The sequence below is a fragment of the Halichoeres trimaculatus genome, unplaced genomic scaffold, assembly GCF_033239565.1.
Source record: "Halichoeres trimaculatus isolate MK-OKI-2021-1 unplaced genomic scaffold, fHalTri1.1 fHalTri1_scaffold_4, whole genome shotgun sequence".
NCBI classification, from domain to species: domain Eukaryota; kingdom Metazoa; phylum Chordata; class Actinopteri; order Labriformes; family Labridae; genus Halichoeres; species Halichoeres trimaculatus.
The window spans coordinates 14,307,038-14,323,021 of record NW_027437182.1 but is presented as its reverse complement, the minus strand read 5'-3'; the positions used below and the strand labels follow the sequence as shown (position 1 = coordinate 14,323,021).

Below are 15,984 nucleotides of genomic sequence, written 5' to 3'. Positions count from 1 at the left end.
GGATGCAAAGAAGATCAAAGAGAAAGAGGCAAAGTAGTGTGGATGTAGAGGTCAAAAATGATGAACCAAATGGAGGAGCTGACTAAAGGACAGACAGATAGACAAGACAGGAAAGACAGGGACAAGAGACAAGACACAAGGCAGAACAAAACAGACTCAAGCAGCAAGACAGCAGACAAGAAGACAGACAGAGGGAGACGGGCAGACAGACAGTGATGCATGGGCAGACATACTGTACAGTACGCAAAGGGGGGACAGGGAGGGTTTGGGTTGTTGGAGAAAGGGAAGAAGGAGGAGGAGGGTTTAAGTGGGGGATAGAATAAGGAGACTGTGATTCCAAACAAAAAGAAATAAAAATCGAAAAAAAAAAAACAAACAAACAAAAAAAAAAAAAACAGAAGACCATGGCTCAAAGTGGGTTTGGAGGTCTCACACACTGGGGCTTAAAATCAAGAATCAACTACACCTCCCTTCCTCCCCGCCTTTAACATTACACCTCAATGCAGAAGCAACTTATAAGATCTTTGGGCTGGGTGGATGTGAGGTGTGTGTGTGTGGAAGGGACAGGTAGGGAGTGGAAGGGAGAATCAGGAAAGGGCATCAAGGATAGGGTAGCATTCCAAAATACACCGTGTCGATCCAAATGGGATTCATATGATCGTTGCATGGGACAGATTAACTTCTCCTACAAAATAAGGGCACAAATACCAGCTACACAATGTGAGGAGAAGTGACATTTACTGACCTGAGCAATAAAATGCACATAGAAGGTGTTTCTTATGTTTAATTTGTTGGAACCAAGCACATTTGTTAAGAAAAGCAGGCTGGAGCTTCTGGCTTTGGCTTTTAACAGCCAGAGCAGATTAGTACAATCACACATAGACTTTCTAAAGTTATTGTTGGCATCATGGTTTGTTCTCCTCTGTTCTACTCTTTATGTATCCTCTCTCTCTGTTCATCACTAATAATGTCAGATTTATTAAATCATTGGGCAAGACATAACTCAACCTTGAGGGCAAAGTTACACTGACCTTTAGTGAAATGCCTTGTGGAACGAAAAATAAAAAGAACATGCTCTGATTTGGCATAAAATTAACTAGGAAAAAAGACTGATCAGAGAGTAGGCTGTCCTCAAAATGCCAAACTTTATAGTTTTGAGAAGAAGAAATGCTGTTTTTATCAGCCTCTCTTAGCTCTTCAAAAACTGTACTCAAGAGTCCTGAACTGCTCTAACTTCCAAAAAAAAAGGGAATTAATCGACAGGGAGCGCAAGTTTTTGTTGAGGTATCATGCTTTTCTCATGATTATGTACTAAGCGGGAGGTCCAAATGGGGGATATTGAAGAAAAAAATAATACGTTAATCTAGGAAAAAGGTGGGAAAAGCCCATTGTAAAGGGACAGAAAAATTATATATGCATCCTATTTTGTAAAAAAAAAAAAGGCCTACTGAAACAACAAAGGTGAAAGGGCAGCCCATTCCTCACAAGGACATGCATGGGTGTGGCTATGGCATGAGTGACATATACAGGTGCACCCCCATCCACTTGGGCAGACACCAGGGAACCAATACAATCCAAAACTGTCACCCAAGCCCATCCAAGCATGCCATTCATTCCCAAATATAGCATTGTTCCAGACACACACACACGCATGAAACCAAAGGAAAGGAAATCAAACTGAACAGATCCACAAAAAGAACTAAGTCTGAACAGCATAGACAATACCAGAGTGCAGCTGTGTTCAACAAAGAGGAATGCATCTGAACTATTAGATGTTTTTCAGCTATGATTTGTCTCGTGGTGAATTTAGCTTCCAATCCAAAAGAAAAATGGTTAAAAGACAGAATGTTGCAAACAGGGTTTGTATTTCAGTGGGATGTCCAATCAAAGTGTGTCTGATGGTGCACTTCTCTCCCTGGGGCTCAGGTCAGCCAATGGACCGGGAGCTGCAGTGGCTGAGTGAATGAGGTTTCCCCACAGGAATATGTCTCTGTTCACCTTTGGGGACCTGTAACGTCAGGGGAAATGTGGGAGCTAACACCAGCCACCAGTCAAATGCTGTTAACTTTGGGCTGTGGCTGGCCAGAGACATCTGAGACATACCATTGCACAAAACCACCTGGATTAAAGGCTCCGTAGTGCCCTATAATGTATGACTGGTTGGCAACATTGGAAAACATTGATAATTGAGAGCGAGGGGACAGCCTACCTGTCAACAGCATACACCAAGTGTGTCTGGCACATAAATTTAGTCTTTGGTTACAGCAGAAGCTCAAGAGCTCAAGGTCAGTAGATAATACAGCGCACTACACTACATCTATGGAGAGAAGATGATAAATCAAGGGGGAACCACTTTGTGTCTAAATGTCAGTATCACATGCAAATGAGTCACAACGATATTGTTAGCTGGACACATGCCTGTATGAAATGATTTAATGCTCAAGTGGACTCAGTAACTGACATGCCAATGGTTTGGTAAGTCAAAAACTGGTAAGTGTGTGCATGGCTCCTATGCTATCCAACCTTTCAAATGTAGAACCAGAGAAAGAAAGAAAATAAAGAATCCCAATTGCATGGACAGGCTCCTCATTCACAGAGACCAGGAGCCCAACCGGCCCATTTGGAATTAAGAGAAAATAAAACAAACGTATTCCTTTCATTTGGACTTCTAACAATATATAATCTTGTTTCAAGCCCCAATGTAGAGAGAAAGACAAGAAGCCTCACAGTGGACGAGGTGAGAAGCAGTCGAGAGAGAACGCCAGAGTACTGCACTAACTCTAACAGTGGGCGGTGTCGTGGAGGGATTTGTGCCAAAAAACAGAGGTCAGAAGGTGGACATTATCGGCCATTTTGGTGAGGCAGTTTGTTTTAAAAAAAATTTAATTGCTGCCCCAAAATGAAGGGGGAAGCCAAAATAATGTGCAGCCTTTAGTGTCACCTTGAAGCTGAGATTACACCCTCTTGCTGCCCGAGGACACAGGCGCAGTATGGAGATCCTTTAGTCACACTTGCTGGGTGAGGCCTATGGCATTTACATATAAGCCGCAGGGGTCGGCCTGCATTAACATACCTTGGCTGTCGCAATGCTAAACAGTTGCTATCTGTGGCTCATCAAAATGGAAATTATCACCTAAAGGAAACTGACAAGAATCATGGCTGGGGTATCTTATAATAGCAAACAGTGGATTGAGGAGATTTTGAAGCACATCACCTTTTTCTATTGATTTACAGGTAGATGACAAGCAGCCAAATGATACTGCAAGTATGTCCCCTCACTGTGGTGATCCCTTCAAAGAATATTATCAGTTGGATTGAGTGGGGGAGTGAAATCATATATTTGCAATGGAGTATGGGGTGGTAATAATTTTGTTTAGCATGAAAATAAATGCTCGTCAGATAGTGATTTGATGTTTTTGAGGGGTGGCTTTTAACTTCAGGACTCCTTGAGGCAAACATCTAATAGAGATGGCAGGGGTTTGCTTTGGCCAGTGAGAACATAAGGTGTAATCTAGCTTTCTTTCCCAACGTTACAAACAAATGCAGAGCAGGACATGCAAGCACATCCAAAAATCAGGCAGATACCTTTGTAGGAGGGCAAACATGCACATGCGTACATCACAGCTCAGTCTTCCTGCATCAGTGTCATTCATGGGACTGGAAATCAGATTCTAAGTTTCATTTGTTCCTGTGGGATTGTGCCATTCTTTGTGGACTTAGCAGCAGATTTTTTACTGGCGGCTTTCACAAACTGAGCTATTACAGTTACCGACAAAAGTCTTTTAAAGTGAGTGGTTTAAGAGGCAATGGAACAGAGACCTTCATTTGCATCTGGAATAACTGCTAGATCAGAGACATGATTATATATATTTGTCTAATGACTAGCCTTAAGAAAAACATTATGTGGCTGGTGCAATGGGAGGAAATAGCAAGGATGCAGTTGCCAAAAATATATCAGCTACACTCAGCACCTTATCAAAGGAAACGCAGGCTTATGCTGAATATCTTTAAAGGGAGGTTGTATATTTAGGGGTTTCTTGTGGCTCATTAAAAGTCATGACCATCAAAAAGGCTTAGTAAATAATGAGAAAAAAAAAGGCTAAACAAAAACTTAAGACTCCAAATTCTCTTGCTGGTTGCACAAACTTGGCAAGGGAATTGAAGCTGTCAAGGTGACCTACAACAAAAACAAATTGTGGCTCCAGCAGAAGAGAAAAGAGCGAATGTTCTACGGCTCGTAAAAGCATGGAAATTGTTCATTTGTTTGCTGCTTGTGCAGCAGTTGTTTTCAATATGACTTTCAGATACTTTACAGAGATCAACTTAATCCAAGGAGATCAATGTACTTTGACAGCTGTACATACAAAACTCCTTTTATTAGAGGAGGCTGACAGGAGTGGGAGTGTGTTATCACCTTTTGCTGAAAAAATAATACCCACACCTGTTGGGCCACATGTAGTAACCCAAGATGGAAAAGGGTTTCCTTTCCAAAAATTAATGAGACTTTTAATTTTCTCTTGACTGTGGCAGGACTCCACAATAAATGCCTTAAAAATGGATTATCATGTTACAAGTTGTAGTCCAGTTTGAATTCAGTCACATCAACCAAAAAATCAATTCTATTCGAGGAGTGTTCGAGCAAAGGGAGAAGGACTTTTGAATAATAAATTATAATTTGATTGAGAGTCAACTGCAAGGGAACACAAACAGCAGTCAGTCAACAAAACCAATCACATCTAAGCTGCTGCCATTTGAAAATAAAAGATACTCTTAGCGCCCGCCAAGCAACGGCGAATGTGATGTTGAAGTCATTATATTGTTATTGATCCACATGACGCTGTAAATGGCATCCCTTAATGGCTGCTTGAAATCACCATGGAACCCAATCAGGCCCAATCAGGTCTAATTTTTGCAGTAATGGATTGCTATAAACAAGATGACAGGAACACTGGCTGTATACACACTTAGCATTTCATTCGGCATTTGCATTTGCACTCCGGGACTCAAGAAGCAGAGCAGCATCATTTTAAAAAAAACAAAAAACAAAACAAAACACAAATCTCACAATCAAATGAAGCACAAAAAGACACATCTTTAAAGAAAAGTAAGTTCAGGGACAGAACTAAAGGAAAATTCACACACACAACACCAGAATCACAACACAAAAAAATAAACTGAAGGAAAGCCAAAATAAAGGGTTGTTTCAGGGAAAACACTTGGAGATTAACCAACAGAAACAGAAGGAACCAATCAAAAAAATAATTAAAAACAGGGAATGCAAAATTAAGACCAACACGGCCAAAGGAATTCTGTGCAGGCATGCGAGCGCAGTTACATTCTCCCATCATGCAACAAGTCCTGTTATTTACACGTGCTGGGTTTTCCATGACAACACGTGCAAGAAAAGCCTTTAGGTGCAGAAGCAATACCAAAGGATGCAAAACGAGAAAAGGCCCCACAATGCAAACATAAAAGTAAATTAACAAGACCCGAGCTAATCGGGTTTGCTTTCATCATTTCTTCCTTGGAAATAAAGAAACATTCCTTTCATAATCATTTAGCAGTTTGGATTTACTGATTAGTATTTCTTCAAATTAGTCATGAATCGAGCTCTGTAATAGGCAAATACAGCTAAAATTTTTCAACATGTTGAATTTTTTTTTTCAAATGTGGGTTAAAAAAAGTAAAAAAGAAAAAACACACCAACCTTCTCGAAGCTCTGAGGGATGTAAAGGGGTTGATGCAGAACACAATGACATGAGGAGAAGAGAAAAATAGGGGAAACACAGAGAGAGTAAAAAAAGCCACCTCAAGGTGTTTAGCTGCAGCTACATTTCCCTTTTCTTTCATCCTTTTTTTCCTTCCTTTTCCCTCACCCCTGCTACCAGTGACACCCATCTTGAACGTACACTTGCCTGCCCCCTCCCACCCTTAGATAAACTTTGAACCAAAACAATCAGATTCACCCCAGTGGCCTCACTGTCGCCTGGTAAGAACAAAAAATAGTGAGGCACTGGAGTTAAATCAAGCGTACCATACTCATAATTCAAAATTTCACAAGCTCCTTTTAGCCACAAGGACAGGCTCCTATGGTGGCAGTATTTGCTTTTGTTAGAGAAGGAAACCAAATAAAGAGAAAATAAATTAAAACTAATGAGAGATAGAAAAGAAAAAAGACACAGTTTGGCTGAAATTAGCAGCTGCAGTTTAAGATGGTAACAGCAGAGGTTTTTGAAGCCAATCAGAACAACTATCATCATCTTTGTTTGGACAGTCGTCTCAATTTTTTGGCTCATTATGCGCCAGATAACATTAATGCTTTATCTTCTCACTCGTTAGTCTTTTAAATTGATCCCTACCACAGCTGCTAATCTCAAGTGCATTTCGCTTTGTGAACAAAACATAGTCAACATCAAGTATCAGAATTGATTGACAAAAGTTAACTGAAAACAGACAAAGGTTGACACCATCAAGGCATAACAAGTGTGTTACATTGTGTGAAAGTACCTGCGCAATTATGACCCTTGTGTAGGCTTTTAAAAGCATGCTGATGGAGCCAGTGTTCATGAGGATTGCATGAATTGTTGGAAATGGTATCAGGATATAGCTGAGTGTACGGCTACACATTCCAGTGCTGTGTCACGGAAGTGTTCCCATTATTGTCTCATAATGATTCCTGTAGAGCTCTTCACTGTAATTTGTGCCTAATCTCTTAATCTGTACCATGCTCTACATGAAAGAAAGTGCAAAGCTACTTGACATTAGGTGTCACTGCATCACATGGGCCTCCAGGATGAATGCCGGCAAGGAGAGACACTGAACATATTTCTACCTACAGCCCCTCACGGTTCAGTGTTTCTTCCTTACGCTGCTACTTCACAGGGTATGATAATAGCAATAATAATGAAAAAGCAGCTCCCTGACCCATTTTATAATGTCAGAATGGTGAATTATTTATTGGGAACAAAGTTATTTGGTACACAGCAGAGGGAACAAACTGAGTAGATACTGAAGCATCTTTATTTAATATGCACAATATAAATAATGCATGTCCGAGATGCATCTGCTTCAATTTATCAAAGCTCCCTCAACAGGGATTCAATGTCATTTAGCATTAGTGGTAGAAGCTCGGCTTTTGTCTTCATTCCCTGTTTCCAATGAAACTCAACGGTCCCTGTGACTGTTTGTTTCTCATATCTCCACTTTGCTGGAACATGCCAGCAAAAATGACTACTGACTGTATAAAGCTTTAAAGATAATACCCCAAAGCAGAAACAGGGGAATACTATGGATTTATGCTCCAGAACACCATGCTGAAAAGTAGCGGGAGTGTACTATTTATAACCCCTGAGATAGGACATTTTTATATAATACAAAGCAGCTCCTTTGCTATTTATTCACCAAGGAAACCCTTTTTTTGCCTCCATATCTGGAGAGCAGGAAGGAGTTTGGATTTTGATTGGTGGGCTTTAATACCTCGCCACCCAATCAAAATCAACACTTACCGTAGTGCTCCTGTACCTGCAAGAAAAACTTCCCGACCCTGTTTGGGCTCCATAACTTTGACAAAGGTGCACACATTACAGGTAAGAGGTGTCTCACAACTGATAGAGTAAAGACATACGGCTTGTTGTGCTACACATTTCCTTCCAAGTGAGTAGGGGAGGGCATTCAAAGACAAAATGGAGCATAACATCATAACAGAGAAGAACATTAGTTGGTCAATTATAGTTTTGCATTTGGAAGTTTCAGTGCATATGAAATTACATTTGTGGCCAGGCAGTTCTATCAATGCTTAAAGATTTAAATTACTGGGATAATACCGTTTTGCAGAATACATTTTTGTGCAAATGCAGCTGTGCTTATGAAAGTAATTATCATTTGTTAATATCTACATTATTGCCACTTAAGGCTGAGCCGCACGGTGCAGGCTGTTTTAGTCAGACTGGGTGGATGTTTTCATATTCTTTCTTTGAATTTTGGCCTGACTCTGGGGCCGGGTTTCTCCCTACCTCGCACATAAAGGTTAGCAGGGGACGAGTAGCGCACGCCTTCCACATTAGACGCCACGCACTCGTACTTCCCCTGGTCAGTCTCCTCGCTGTTCTCGATCTGCAAGGCACCTGGGAAACGACAACATGCAACAAAGACAAGGGAGGAGGGGGAAGAGACAGTAAAAGAGAGAAAGAGAAAGTTGGGAGGAGATGATTAGTTGATCTGTCAGTGACAGTGCATGAAAGAGTCAGACCATCATCTTAATGGGACCTGGGATCCTCTGCAACATCAACACTCCAAAGACAGAAGAGGATCTGAATAAATAAGGCTGGACAAAGTTTGTGGTTTTGGGAAAAGGCATATCGCTTCAACAAAAACAAAAAAGGATAAAATTGTGTGACTGTGATGAATTGAGCCATCAAACAAGAAACATTTGAACTCATTTTCGCACAACTATATCAGGGAGAAAAACTAAAGTTACACTATGAACTAAAATCCTTTCAACACAGTATTTCAAATCATTGATTTTGATTCGATGTATTACATTTTTTAAATATGCTATAAAGTCCCACAAGTTTTCATCATTCTCTCCAATTTATGCTTATACCAGACATACTGCTCATCTTTGTTCCTTCATGCTGTCAAATTTTAGGGTATCCATTTTTATACGAGTCCCCTGTGGCTCGTTTATTTCAAACAGAGCGCATTTCTCCAGGTTTTATCTCCTGTATGAGCACCTAAATGCTTGGCAACAACAGTGGAGAAGGGGGCGTATGGAGGGGAAGGAGGAGGAAGAGGAGGAGGAGGGGGAGGGAGGTGAAAACAACGCGCGTCAGATCATTCCTCGTTAGAGCGCCGTTGACGGCACTTCCTGATGATATCATTAGGGCTTCTGGCTGGCTCAGCAGACAGATTGCAGCCCAGGCCTCCCTGACAAACACAGCACCAGCACTCGTTAGCGTTTAGCCAGGAAGCATCAACACGGCAGCCGCTGCCCAGGATCCTTTGCAGTATACCATAACTTACTCCATCAGATCAGTGAGTGGAGGGAACACTATGTTGTACAAAGCTGCTATTCTGGAACATCGGTCTAATAACGGTGCTCAGCTGTGCCACAAATGAGCCCATCGATTCTGCTTAATTATAAAGATTAGTCACGCTTCCACCTTAGCCTAATACTCTAAGAGTATTTTACACCCTCAGTCTGTCAGAATGAAGATATCTGCCTCAAAAAAGAAAGCAGACCTTAAGCTAAAACAATCCATACTCTATTTTTTCCTCCTCCTCATTTCCCTCTTCAGCTCAGATCATCCTCGTCCCCCAGAGGGAACCGTTCCTGGCACATAGCTCACGAACCAAATGAAAATGTCTACCTGCGGAGTGCAGGTGGTGCTGGAGTCTTCGCTCTACGTGTATGCAGGGTTCTGATTTGGATGTGTTTGATGTGTGCTTGAAACGGCAAATGCCAGCGTGGTGGCAGGTGGGTTGGAATGTGCTCAGAAGCCGAGTGCCTCAACACCAGGGGGATCACAAAGTAACGACCGTGTGAAGTTCAACTCCGGGTGGACGCATCCAGGAAAGCTCTGCCAGAGGCTCCTCAGCCTCGGCCCCTGTGCTGAATAAGAAAATCTTTGGAAGGCTGAAGTTTAGGATGGTGCTTTTTTCCATGCTTCATAAATAATAATGCAGAAAAAGCCTGCAAAGGGCCAAAATCCACTTTTTGTTGACTGTCAAGGTGGAATGTTCTATATTTTATTCGCTGTCATTCGATGTGTGCCAACTGCTGACAGCGTGCAGGTCCAAATGCTCCCAGAAATAGAATATATATTATTAAAAAAAATCAATCTTAACATTATCAGAATGTCAACAAAACACAACAGCAAATGTGGCTGGGTGACAGAAAATGGGCCAAACAGAGCTAAATGCGAACCAATTAAAACACACATTTGTGCCTGTAAATTGTACCTCCTGGCATATGAGTGAGTAAGAGTGAGGAAGAGAGAGCATGAAGGGGAGAAACATAGATAGTTTCTGACAGGATGGAGGGAGTTTCATCTGTTCCTTGCCATCTTTGATGGAGGATTCTCGCTAGGTGGTATTATCTATTGTTTCCAATCCCCCTCCAGCTTCATTACATATTCCAGCTATTATTTAGTGAAGACCACAGAGAGACACTCTCCACAGGCAGAGTACAGGGAAAGGGAGAAAGAGTGAAGTAAGAGAAAAAATGAGGAAGAAAATGTCTGGAGGGAGAAAGGGAGTGACAACAGAAGCAAGAGACAAGAAAGAGGAGGGGATGGAGAAGGAATTTGGGGTTTACATAGTTATATCTTTCTGTCCTTATTCTGTCCCTAGATAAAAGAAAATTGTTTGACTTGTCACGAACACACCCTCATGACAAACTAGGTGAGGCAAGATTCATCTCAAAATGATTTACAGCTGAAAAACACATCAAAAATCAATCCAATTCTGACTACGTTTATTGGACATTAAGTGAGATGAGATCTAAGAAAACAAATCTATAATGGAAGAAGGAGCCTCAAAAAGTCCAGGAACTGAAATCTAAAGAGGAGTGAAAAAGACTGCATCATTTTGTTTTGAGAGATGGTTTTCTTCTCTCTGTCCAATTCACACATAGCAGAGATCCAGTTACCTGCAGGTGTTATATGAGTTGTTGTCTATTTTGTCATCTCCACTTCAGCATAACATATATCCCGGTACGTAATCTGTAAATCTTTCCAATTAATGGACTAAAAACGTATAATGTTGTTATATTTTTTGAAGCAGTAATAGTTTTCTGGGGCGTGCAGTCAGTCTTAAGCGAGATAATGTTGGCTTTTAAGAAAACAGACCTCTGAGGGCTTTTAACACACAAATCCAAGCAAACCCTCTTTGATGTACTATCTGCAGCAGCAGCAGGCGTGTGTATGCGCTCACACTAAAACAAACTCCACCCTTTGAAAAGCCTTGTCACCAGCATGTGTCTCGTTCCTACCATTTCCTTTTGTCTTTTTTAAAAAATGACTGCACTCTCTGTGTTTTGCATAATTGCGCTCTGTCTACCCTGGCAGCCTGTGGCTCAGCAGAGCACCATTGGCCAGTGGCATTTTTTTCTTCTTTTATCAGGAAAAAGGGGGAAACACAAGGCGTTAAATAAATGCTGAAAATTATCTTTCACGAGCACAATAAAAATCCATGCAACCAGTTTGTTCACACAATGGGCGTTCACTGATAAAGACTTGCCTGGCTGCTAACACAGATTTACAATGCCAGTCACAAAATAGTCATGCAGGGCTTATAAAGTCAGGCCTGTTTGGGGCCTAATGGCATGTCTTCAATGTCTCTGGCTGGGAAATCTTATCATTAACACAATAACGGTGAAAAACTACCAGAGTCAAGTTTATCAGTCGGGGAGCAGGTCGTGTTATTTGAGAATTCAGCTTGACAAAAGATAGCATAATGAAAAACGGTCCTGACTGCTTTCACTTTGTGACGCTATCACTGGTTTTAAATGTCACATTTGGTACAGAAACTTTTATTTAACTATGTTTTAAGTTAAACTTGAGCTGCTGGAGTCTAAGTTCCTGGGTAATCTAATTTTATTTTTTAAACTTAATTTTATATCACCAAAATATAACACATTTATGATAAAGGATGTTATTATGAGCCGTTTCAGGCATTACAGATGTGAGGACGCCAGAGCCAGGCCCTCAGTACCCCCAAAAGCCAAAACAGCCATCAATAAACCCAGAAAACCCTGCCCCTGCTAAGCAATACTTCATGTTTTCTGGGTCAGTGGAGAAAATATTGGTGCCATTTTGCTCTTTTCCTCTTATTCTGTGATACAGGCTGCACCATTAGGGTTTACAGAAAAAGTAGCAACAATTAAAGCAAATAAAATCCCTGATTATGATGACATCACTTCCATGTGGACCAATTAGTCTCTATTTCAGTCAAAGTGACCCTTCCTGCCCACCAACACTCACAGCCTCCAATTTCCACTACAACCCACTCCCAGCTGTCTTGCAGCATGTTCACTGCCTTCATCCATTCGATAAAAGACGCTGTAATGGGCAGTGGGTCTGAGACATTTGTTTCAGCCTTGACAGCTGCCCTGGTTAACAGCACTGCATGCCGCGGGCTTATTGGATGAAGAGCGTTGAGGTGCCAAGGTGTGATAACAAAGAAGAGCGTCTGGGCAGAGTTCAACAATCATGTTTCTGAAGGCCTATTAAGATTCAGGAACAGACATCTTTGTACCAAAACTGTTGAAAAAGGACAGTTTGTTTAAGCAGTCTTCATCCTTTCGCTAAATATTTTTTGGGGTTGACATTTGTCAAAGATGAGGCTTGCAACTTACCCTTTCAATGGGGCAGGTCAAATCTATGACAGAACATTTAAGGGGAAACATTTCTAAGCATGATTTCAATGCTCTTTCTGTTACAAGAAACAGTATATGATATGTTGGGGTAATGAGATTTGAGGAACTGTTCAGTGTAGGTTAATCATAAAACAAAGTAGTTAAATTTGATGTGGAAGGGACAGAAAATTTATGGGTAAGGGAAATAAGAAAGAGAAATCTGGAAAAGAAAACAAAACAAAGGGATCGAAAAAAGCCTGAGTATTAGGAGGAAGTGTTGACGTGACAGACAAGTACAGGAAGAAGAAGGACAGATGAGGGGAAAAGCAAGGAGGGGCTAGCACGGATGATTAATTTCAGAAAGTGCCTGAAGCCGTGGTATGCCCACCCTTGTCGCTGCTTTGTAGCAGCTTTGCCATGTGTACCCCCCTCCTGTCCCATTTGTGTAATTCAATTAGTGTGCTCCAGCGGGCCTTGATTGATTTGTTTAGGCGATCAACAAAATGGCTGGCCAAGTCTCGCTCTCTCCTTCCCTCCCTCTTGTTTCTTCTGCAGCCCACTCAGGCCTGCTGGTGGCACGCTGTTCTTTCATCATTTTATTTCTCGTTTGTTGCTTGTGTCCATCATTAGTCCCTCATTTCTCATCCTCGCTCCTGTCTTTTTATTCTCTTTTCTCTTACCCAAAACAACAATTAAAAAACCAAATCAGAAACTTTTTGAACAAATTCACCAGATTGGAGTGCTTTAATATTTACCAAGCTTTACTTGTACAGTTGTTTAAGCTGAGCGTTGAATAATATGGGCCCTATATAGACTGATGCTGTTCACCAACTTGCAGACTTCAGTTACAAACTTGCAGTCTGAATTACCACACAACAGAAAAGTCAGCTGGTATGGACAAACAGCAGCCAAGTTTGGCAGCGTCCTTCTCTCTCAGTCTCCCTCTCCTTCTGTCTGTATCCTGTCTGCCACTTGGGTACTCTGCCACCACCTCAAGGTCATTACGCAGTGATCACAGCAGCATGGGGCCCCACGTATGATGCCATTGTTGTCAGCGCCCATCTGGTTGCTTGTAACGCTCCCATGAAATCAGTAATGATGCAAGTAGGGAGTCCAGCAACCTTTCTACCTAATGCCTACCTCAAGGCCAGCACCTGGTTGGCTCTGTATGGAGGCTAAATTAATGCAGGTTTTACATTTTGGGAATCTGCTGATCCTATGAGCATGACGCTGCTGCTTCCCAGTGATGCAAATTGAGTGATTTCCACCCTACTGTCATCTGCTGTTTACTTTCTCTCTCCTTGGACTTAAAATGATATAACACTCCTGAATATAAACCCTTTACTTCATGCTCAAAACTGCTTGCTGTCTGTGCTGGGTTTAAACATTTCTTATTTCTATCTTAGATCATTTTTTGGGGCTTTTCAGTGTTAAAATGAGCTTTTTTTTGGAGCGTGGATGGCTTAGTTGTTTAGGTCGCGCTGCAAGAGGTTTGTCCTTGTGCAGGTGGCCCGGGTTCAAATCCAGCCTGTGGCCTCTTTCCTGCATGCCACTCCCCACTCTCGTCCTGTTTCCTGATCTATCCACTGTCCTCTTTGCTAACCACTAAAAGGCCTAAAAGCCAAAAAACAACTTTAAAAAATAAGTAAATAAATAAAATTGTGCTTTTCTTCAACTCTAGCCATCCAAAAACTAGTCATCAAAATCTAATGGACTCTCCTCAACTGTGGTCACGCAATCTACATCTTCTGCTGCGTCCGTCGATAGTGTGTCCCTTGTATAAAAAAACTATAGAAGCTTATCTGTTATAACTCAACCTTGTAAGTGGGAACTCAATATAGCTTTAGGCAACTAAGAACAATACCCTCTGGCTGGATGGCCTGGTTCCTGTCATCTTTAAAGTTTGACACTGAAAATCTCAATAATATAAGCAACTGGTTTACCAGAAAGATAAAGGTCATAATTGATTCCTTTTTGGTCTGTTTTCAATGGAAAACCTTACTTTGCTTCATCCACTAGTTTTAAGCAGCTACACAAACTATGAGCACCAGTCTCAGGAACCTTGATCTCACTAACATCAACATTAATATCTAAATCTTACAATATTAACTTTTTCTCCACATACAGGGCACGGACTCCTGAAGGCAAGTCAGTGTTCATACGTGGTTATACGGTGGCGAGAAATCGTCTTTTTCAGGCCGCTGATCTCATTATGCAAATGCAGAGTTCATAAGTCACGCTTGCCTTTGTTCACTAGAATATGATTTATGAGACCTCGTCCACACAAAGAAGAGAGGGGAGGGCTAGGTTTGGTGATGGTGGTCATGAGTGAAGGTTTTGAAAGAGGAAAGGGTTTGAATTCACTACAAAACCTCAGGTGCTCATGAATATGTTTGAGAGCATGCTGCTGTTTGGAGATTTGTCTCATGTGGCTTGAATGAAAAAGTTGAGGATGGAGGAATCTGAATTTAACTGGAGGGACTTTGTTGGGAAGTTAATCACCTAAAACAAAAAATGTAAAAATAAAAGCATTTACTCTTCCCTCAAATATAAGAGGGCTATAACGGCAAACTAAGATATGCACTTACCTGCTCAGCCTGTGTAGCAAAAGCACTTTACAACAAGAAACATACAATCAAGGGGTGCTTTAGTAATAAAGCCCGATGATTAGATACAAGTGAACATCCAAAGAAAATAAAAAATGATTATATAGCATTGGGGTCACAGTCCTTTCCCACCTTGATATCCTGTTGATCCTTTGAATTTAGAGGAATTATATCTGGTGTGGTATGGCGTGGGTGTTATCCTTTGAAACGCAGCTATTGCACCTATCCACTTTTCAAGTTTTCAATGCAGCAGACTAAAAGTAAGGAAGCAAATCAAATCTTACGCTACCTTTTTCCCTGACACACCATGAGTATATGATAAGGCTTCTGCTCTGGTGGTTGACAGAAGGATTTGGTGGTTATCAAAGCAGAAAAGGAAGAAAGACCATAAACGGATTGCGTTGAACAGTATACTGTATTCGATAGCTTGGCCTTATCAACATGAGGCCACCGCTGCCCACCACAAATTCCCTACCCGCCACCCTCCAGTTCCATATCCATGTCAAAACAGTTTAAATGTCAGAGGCATAAAGCAAAAAATCATCTGGTAAAATCCTTCACCACCTCTCCCCTCTGCCTCCCAATCTGGTATCATAACCAATCAGTAAAGTTATTAAACTGTGCCGTAGTTTCCCGATGCTGCTGATGATGAGGAAGAGATGGTGGGAAGGTAACACAAAACGAGATGAAGGAACAGTACATCAATGATGACATGGGAAACGGAGGAGTGAAACACATATGACCACAGTGTGAACACAGCACATAGGACCCAAACACAAATGAGACGTTAATGTTAGTGGAAAGGTTTGTCATTTTAAAGAGGGAAGTTCCGATGGATACTCCATTTATTAAGTCAGCTGGGTAGAGTTAGGAGCGGTTATGACTGGTTTAGTATCAATTTAAGTCTCTTTTTTTCTTTCTCCTTTTTACTGTGTTGGTTAAACATCTTACCTCGAATCGGGGTACCCTCTGGAGGAGACACAAAAATGGAAGACACAACATCAGTTTAGTTCATTGTTAATG

The 15,984-nt window shown here is 41.3% G+C and overlaps 1 protein-coding gene across 8 annotated transcripts in view; it reads right to left on the bottom strand.

Annotated features, from left to right (window-relative positions):
• The window catches only part of ptprsa (protein tyrosine phosphatase receptor type Sa), a 252,495-nt gene that overhangs the window by 68,630 nt on the left and 167,881 nt on the right, over positions 1-15,984 (bottom strand). For 7 of the 8 annotated variants that reach the window (XM_074667567.1, XM_074667570.1, XM_074667571.1 and 4 more), the window contains one exon: positions 8,013-8,123. In XM_074667567.1, the coding sequence (XP_074523668.1) occupies positions 8,013-8,123 (111 nt within the window). Of the gene's footprint in view, positions 1-5,707; positions 5,908-8,012; positions 8,124-15,984 lie in introns of those variants that run through there. The other variant, XM_074667572.1, reaches the window with a different exon arrangement.